The sequence below is a fragment of the Cupressus sempervirens genome, chromosome 3 (assembly GCF_028749045.1).
Source record: "Cupressus sempervirens isolate cs-2001-9-10 chromosome 3, ASM2874904v1, whole genome shotgun sequence".
In the NCBI taxonomy this organism is placed as follows: Eukaryota; Viridiplantae; Streptophyta; class Pinopsida; order Cupressales; family Cupressaceae; genus Cupressus; species Cupressus sempervirens.
In genome coordinates this window covers 1,077,186,938-1,077,194,511 of record NC_143120.1, presented here as the reverse complement: position 1 = coordinate 1,077,194,511, position 7,574 = coordinate 1,077,186,938, and the positions used below count along the sequence as shown (strand labels likewise).

General features: G+C 34.0%; 1 protein-coding gene across 1 annotated transcript; it reads left to right on the top strand.

Annotated features, from left to right (window-relative positions):
* The first annotated feature begins 420 nt into the window (after positions 1 to 420).
* LOC149570495 (chaperone protein ClpB1-like) lies at positions 421 to 4,082 on the top strand. The gene is made up of 10 exons (XM_089817197.1): positions 421 to 840; positions 1,011 to 1,066; positions 1,510 to 1,679; positions 1,794 to 1,882; positions 2,126 to 2,267; positions 2,449 to 2,519; positions 2,821 to 2,920; positions 3,038 to 3,359; positions 3,555 to 3,753; positions 3,870 to 4,082. Exons 1-10 carry the CDS (start codon positions 421 to 423, stop codon positions 4,080 to 4,082), a joined length of 1,782 nt encoding a protein of 593 aa, XP_089673323.1.
* The last annotated feature ends 3,492 nt before the right edge of the window (positions 4,083 to 7,574 follow it).

Below are 7,574 nucleotides of genomic sequence, written 5' to 3'. Positions count from 1 at the left end.
TCCATAAATGGCTAAGTATTATTTGAGACAGTGCATATTTGATCTGGACTATTTCAAGTGAAAAAACTCTAAATAGATCCTCTATTAAAGTGTGAGGATATTAGAGAGTGAATTCTGACAGTTTGGATAATTTGAATCCTAGCAATTTACTAAGCACCAATAATTTGTCAGAATTTGCAACGGATTCTGTAAAATTAATTTATTTTAGCAAAAAAATATTGTCCATGAAGGAAATTACAGAGGCAAAATCTCTGTCCAGAATGTCGTATACATATATTGTTATCACCGTTAAGAAGGCAATATATACCTATATTGGTATTGGCATCTGCAGAAGCAGAAGCTCTCTTAAGAAGCTTGTATACCTATATCATTATTTCCTTCACCCTGTAGCTGTAGAGAAATTCCCTAAAACCCAATGTCATGAATCTGGAGAGATGTTCCAACAAAACAAATGAAGCTATAGCAGCAAGTGTGGAGCTAGCTCGTACAATTGGCCATGAACAGGTTACAATAGTTCACCTGGCCATTGCCCTCGTCGAGGATAAGCGTGAACTGCTAAGACAGGTAATCTTGTCAAGTACTCCTAGTGGAGACAAAGCAGTGGAGTCAGTCAAGAGAGTTCTGTATCACTACCTAGAATGTTTACCTGTTGATGGCTCTTCCTCTACTACACACGAAATCCCTCGAAGCACTATTGTTACAAATTGTATCCGAAGCGCACAAAGCGCGAGGAAGAAATATGATGACCATATTTTTGCGGTGCACCACCTGGTTGTTGGTCTATTGCAGGACCTACAAATTATCGAGTGCTTCAAGGAAGCAGGCGTGGACCTTGCCAATGTAAAATTTTAAGTGGAAAGGGAGGGGGACCCTAAGAATGTACCAGAGGACCTCCTTTTGAATGCAAAAAATTTGCCTACCCTCAAGGCATATGGTTGCAACCTTCTAGAAGACACAATGAAGCTTGGTCCAGTGATTGGTAGAGATGAAGCAATAGACCATATCATTAGAATTCTTTGCCGGACGACAAAGAACAAACCCCTGCTGATTGGAGAGGATGGTGTTGGTAAGACATCAGTGGTAGAGGGGCTTACCCAATGGATTCTGAGAGGGGATTTTTCAAAGCTAGTTGTCTAGGTTGAGATTTAATTTCTAGATTAAATGTAGTTGTTTAGCTTATTTTTGCTACTAGGAACTGCTTATTTCCAACCCTTTCCTTTTCCATAGTTTATTTTCATTTTTTATAAAATTTATCTTTCATAAAAGTAGGAAAAGATTTTAAATTATCTTTTTATCAATTTTTTGAAAACTGATTTAAATAGCCACATAAATACATGACATAAAAGTACAGACTATGACATAAAAGTACAAACTTGTTCTTTCCTTCTTCTTAATGTTTGATGTATAAAAGGTGACCCATAAATTGCAACTCTTTTAATTGATTTAGGAAGTAATGAATTTGCATTGGGAGAACTTTGAGATTGATGATATTTCTTGGGGATGTTGCAGTAATTTGATAGAGGTTAGATTTATGGCATTGGACATGGGAGCCTTAGTAGCTGGAGTGGATTGCATGGGTAACTTTGAGGACTGTGTTAAGTCTGTATGCGAGGACTTAGAGAAAACTCAAGGAAGAGTAATATTGTTTATAGATAAATTGCACTTGGTTCTTGGATCCAGTGAGTTATTCTTGTTATTGTTGTTTTGCATTTTCTTGATGATTATAAAGTTAAAACTCATGATCAGAAGCTGTCGCTATAATTGGTTAACCAAGAAATTTGTTTTATGTTCAGTAGATGTTGATAATTTATTTGCACAAATGCTTGCTCGCAGTGAACTGAAGTGTGTGAGAGTAACTACATTTGATGAGTATAACAAATGTGTACAGAAGAATTCTAAGTTCAGGCATCATATCCAGTAGGTTGGCCAATTTATAACTTCTGTTTTAGTGCTTCCTTTTCATTGTATGATCATGGATAACTTAAATATCACATACGAAATCTCATTTGAAGACTAAAAATGTTAAAATAGTTAAAATTGACTTATTTTTTCCAAATTTAATTGTGTCGTGTCATGGCCATATGCCACTTTGTGAATAGATTACCTTATTGACTGTTTCTTGTAGGTGTTCATGGCTAAACCCAGTGTGACTGACGCCATCAAAATTTTGCACAATTTGAGAGAAACATACGAAGGGAACTATATTGTGAGGATCATGGACAGTGCATTAGTGGTTGCTGCCCAATTATCCAATTGCCATATAACTGGTAAGTTCACAAATATATGAGATTTGATTAGATAATTTTGTAAATTTATTGTCTTGATTTTAAATTCGTAGACTCTTGATGAGGCTTGAGACCATAATTTTACTTCAGGCAGAATGCATGCATTTTTTGTGCACTCTCATGTAAAAGAGTTTCATTATTGTTTCCATGTTTGGATTGTAAGCAAGTCACCATCTTCCTGGCAAAGCAATTGATTTTCTTGATGGAGCATGCATAAATTTGAGGTTGTTGGAGGTTGGTACTGATATTTATGCTCCTTTTGCATTTTTAATAGTTCAATTTTAATTCTATCTCGCTTGAGCATTTTTTTTGCAATGAGGAAGGAAACCTTGTGTGGTTTGCAAGGGGGGGCTTTCCATGGGATTTATGGTAACTTACTACTCACATTTTATCAATTGTATAGGTTCGAAAAGAGATTACAAATTTGAGGGATGCAATCATCCCTCTCAAAATATAGTTGGAGAGTGCCAAAGAAAGAAGAAATGAGATTTTTCAATTAAGGCAACAACGGGAAGAGCTGATGTCTATCCTGCAGGTGGCAGAAAGCCAGATAAATGTGGCGACAATCACCGATTTGAGATACGGGGCACTTGAAGAGATAGATGCGATGATAGCTCGTTGTGAAAAAATGCAAAGTTTTTCAGGCCACATCAAATTGCTGAGGTATCTGTAATTATGCGAGAGTTTTACTACTTGTAATTGGTACTCATGGATATATTGCTGTGTCATACAGGTGGTAAGTCGTTGGATAGGTATTCCTGTTAACACGATTTTGCAAACTCATAACGAACGGCTCCTGGGCTTGGCTGAATGCTTGCATGAAACAGTCATTGGGCAAGGCGAAGTAGTCAAGGCAATTGCAGATGCCTTGGTCAGATCAAAGACAGGACTTGGGAGAGCACATAAAACTACTGGACCCTTTCTATTCTTGGGACCCATTGGAGTCAGCCAAATAGAGCTTGCAAAGGCTCTTGGAGAACAACTGTTTGACGACAAAAACCTGCTAGTGCAGATTGACATGTCTGAATACACGGAACAACATTATGTTTCTTGGCTTATCAGTGCTTTGCCTAGGTATGTCGTCTATCACTGCAATAGGTTTCTCTTCAGATTTCTCTTTTTCCAATTGATCTTCCCTTTTTTAGGTAATCAAAAGAAGCATTATTTTAGCTGAGTTTTAACCAATTACTGTCGATATACTAGTTATGAAGAGGGCGGAAAATTGATAGATACAGTTAGAAGATGACTGTAGTGTGTTGTTCTATTTAGTGAAGTAGAGAAGGTGCACGTATCTATATGGGACATCATTCTTCAGATGCTTGCTAATGTTAGATTGACCTATGGACATGGTCGAATGGTTGAATTCTCCAGCACAGTCATTATAATGACAACCATCCTATTATCAGAGAACTTGTTTGTAGGACCTAGATGCAGATTACAAGCTGGCCAAGCGAGACTGATGCAACAAGTATGTACAATTGAAGAGAACTTGCTTCTTATTCTTTCTTGTACCACTACCAAAAGTGATCTACTTATGCTTAAAGAAAAGATTTTGTGATAAATTATCTTTTAACTTGATTGCAGGTGAGAAAGCACATCAAGTCACAGCTATTAAAAAGTCTTGATGAGATAGTTATTTTTAATCGTCTTCAAACTGAGGAGTTAACAAAAGTTGTCAGATCCCATATGAAAGATGCAACTAAACTGCTTGCAAGGAGGGGAGTTACCTTGAGAGTCTTTTATGTAGCTCTAATCTTGTCCTTGCCAAATACTGTGGTCTTGTATGTCTATTTTTGAGAGTTATTTTTCCTCTTCACATAAATTTGTGTTACATGGTTCGATGCTTGTCCAAACTATTATTCAATAGGTGAAAAATGAGGCCTAGCTAATTTTATTGAGAGATTGAATTTTGGGCCTTACATTAGAAGGGTCCTCATCCAAAAATAGAGTCACATAAATACCTTTATCTAAGCTAGCTTAGCTTTCATTGACCTTCAACAAAAAGTTGAGGATCGATAATGAAAATTATACTACTATTTATTAGTAGATGTAAGTGTACCACACGACACAAATCCTGATAAACACATTGACTTGCTTGCACAAAATTTAGACCATCAGTAATCTAGGATGTGCTAAAATAGCTTAAACAAAGTAATCTAAAAGTATATAAAATATCCTTTATATTACACCTGCAAGTAATCGAATAATAGGCAAAGTTTACCTAGAATCCATTGCTGCTGCGACTATTTACTTCTTTAACTCCTCTGTTATTTGATTATGGAAATTCATAAAAGTTTCTAATTTTGCTGCAACTTCAAAAAAGTTTAATAGAAGTGAAAATAGGCTTGCCTGAGTAGCTGGGGTGACATGCATAGGTGACCTTGATGTTCGATTTAATTATTTATGGAAGGAGGTAGAATTTTTTGTTTCGATTATTGATGAATGTTAGAAATAATAACATTGAAATGAACTAAAATAAAAGAATTAACAATTAATCCAAGAGAGTTACCATAAACTCAGATCCAAGTGAAAATAGTTACCATAAACTCAGATCCAAGAGAGAGTGAAAGAATGAACAACCACCAATGAATCAACAAGAGGAGACAAAGATTTGAAAGGGGAAAGCAAAGAAAACCCCTTGTGAATAATATGAATGAGGAAAATGCCTAAAGAATGAAAGAAGCAGAGAGGAGAGAGAAAATGGAGCCATTGTCTCATTACAAGAACTACATACTGATTGTGTGTTAAGAATGAGAGAGAAGCATCTCTTATAAAGAGATGAGAGGAGGAGTCATTTGTAACTCCCATGTGAATGATTGCCACATTCATAAGTGTGTGCATAACAAGTGTCATAATCCTCTTATGGAGGAATAAACTATTTTCCTTAATAAAGGAATTACAAAAAAGACTTGTCCTCACATGTGGACTAGAGGACAAACAACTTAAGCGATACCTTGGTTTATCCCATATAATAAATACAACCAAGGATAGATTATAAATTCTAACACCCCCCTTTAATCTTTACTTGGGGAAATTAGATCAAAGGGTATTAAACCCAAATTTTTACAATGAAAATAGCAGCAAATTGATCTTTGACAATGATTTTTTTAATGCAAAAGGTCTCTTGTGAGTGTAGGTAGATCTTCGTACAACCGAGAGAGAAGTGGATAGGTACACCAAATCTTGTAAGTGTTGAATGGATTACGTGAAAAATATAGACACAAGAAAGAAGACAACTATCCACAAGAAGTAGTTCATCTTATATTCAAATTAGAAATTCTTTTGAATAAAGAAAAGAAAATTTTCATAGAAAAATAGAGGAAAATAAAACATGTTACCACAAAACAATGGAGATAACCTGATATCAAGTTAAGTTATATGCTAAAAAAAAATTGTCAACAAAGAAAAATTGAGTAAAAAGCTTGATCAATGCTCTCATGAAAAGTATATTATACTAATGCACAAATGACCATAGACAAGGTCAACTAATGATACTTGCATCAATATTGCATCAATCACGTGGATATAGACAGTCCACTTAATGAATCATCCCACTGCAAGTCAATGGGTGATCAATTCATAACATGCATGACTCATGATCTAAGCAATAAAGTATGCAAATCATTATCACATTAATATATGAAAATAAAGTAAAAAGAGAGACATGCTGATCAAATTAGTATTATCATGATTTGTTAGGATACTCAAACGAATGGATTATGAGGGTGTAACAACATAATGCCTTCAAATTGGAATCCATCATGGAAAAGCAACTTCATTGCCATGAAAAATCATCATGGGTCAAAACAACTTTCTCAAATCGAGTCTCCAATATTGGAGTGCTCCAAGATATGGTAGCCTCGTCACCTATACACTAAAACATGAGCAAGGTGTAGGAAGTCATACCATGACTAAATCAAAACTAGGGGTATACACCAAGGAGATAAAGAGATAGAAATGGGAAATCCCCATAAAATATCATCCTCGCATTGAGGAACAAAATGGAACAACATGGAGAGAAACTCCATAAATATCAACCTTTCAAAGTAGAGCATATAGAATCAAATGGAGGGAAACTCCATATAAATATTAATCTTTCAAAGTGGAACCAATAGAACCAAATGGAGGGAAACTCCATATAAAATTAGTGCACACCAATATAGGATGAAGGTATACTCCGTGGGCCAGATAAGGAAACTATGTATCAGTTATACTGAGGGAACCTACATAGTTATCCTTGAAAAAATTGGCTCCCTATGCAACTCAAAACAAATGTCATATGAATCATGTATATCAATGGTATAAAACCATAAAGTTCTAACATGGGCATAGAATGATCAAAATATCACAATAAAGTCGAAGGCAAATGTGTAAGATAACTCATAATCCACTCAAAATGAATTAAACTTTATTTTCAAAATGCAGAGATCCAAGGATGCTCAAAATAAACAAAATATGTATATCCGGTATAAAACTCCATTGAAGGTAGACATGAGTACTTAATTCATTTTGTGAAGGTATAAATCAAATTCTGTATTATTATATTCATAAAATTATATATTTATTTGGGTATATATGTGTGCACCCATATATACTTAAATAAATATATGATAAGTCACAATATTGAAAGGATCCTTAATATATATATATATATATCAAGTAGAATGAACATTTTGAATAAAGACAAAATATTCTTAAATAGTACTTTTAGATAACAAAATCTAATCACAATTATTAGGAATGATTTCCAAAATAGAGTGCTTTTAAAAAATAAAAATTTGAATATTCAAAATGATAAAAGTCGAAAAGGCATCTTACATGAACATATAACGTGGTTAATTAGCAACAACCCTTTGTTTTTAGCAATGATTTCTCTTTATCATGTAATGCTACAAATGGAAGACTTAGAATAATATTCTAAAAATAATAATCAAGAGTTATTAAAATTTGTCAGAGAATATCTTAGAATTGATGTTGTAACAGGTGAATATTGATGCAGACCTACAGAAAACGTTAGAGGAATAATTCTTCTGCAAATATAGGAGCTGTATCTGCCAATGTTTTGTTCAAACGTTACTAAAGAATCTACAAATATCCTTAAAATAGAAACTTAAAAATAGATTTTTCAAATGTATCTAATTAATACAAATTATAATTATTAAAGCCAAACGTACAAGTTATAAATGAATTTCACAACGTAATAATTTATAACTATATAAAAAAAAAATTAAACTATAGTAGATAACCAAACTTATAAATTTATAATAGAGTTCTAAATGATGAAAGGTC

Coding starts and splice junctions, on each gene's coding strand:
- LOC149570495 (XM_089817197.1), top strand. CDS start 421: ATGAATCTGGAGAGATGTTCCAACAAAACAAATGAAGCTATAGCAGCA. Junction 2,921..3,037: donor TCGTTGTGAAAAAATGCAAA/GTTTTTCAGGCC, acceptor GTCGTTGGATAG/GTATTCCTGTTAACACGATT. Junction 3,360..3,554: donor CTTATCAGTGCTTTGCCTAG/GTATGTCGTCTA, acceptor TGTTCTATTTAG/TGAAGTAGAGAAGGTGCACG.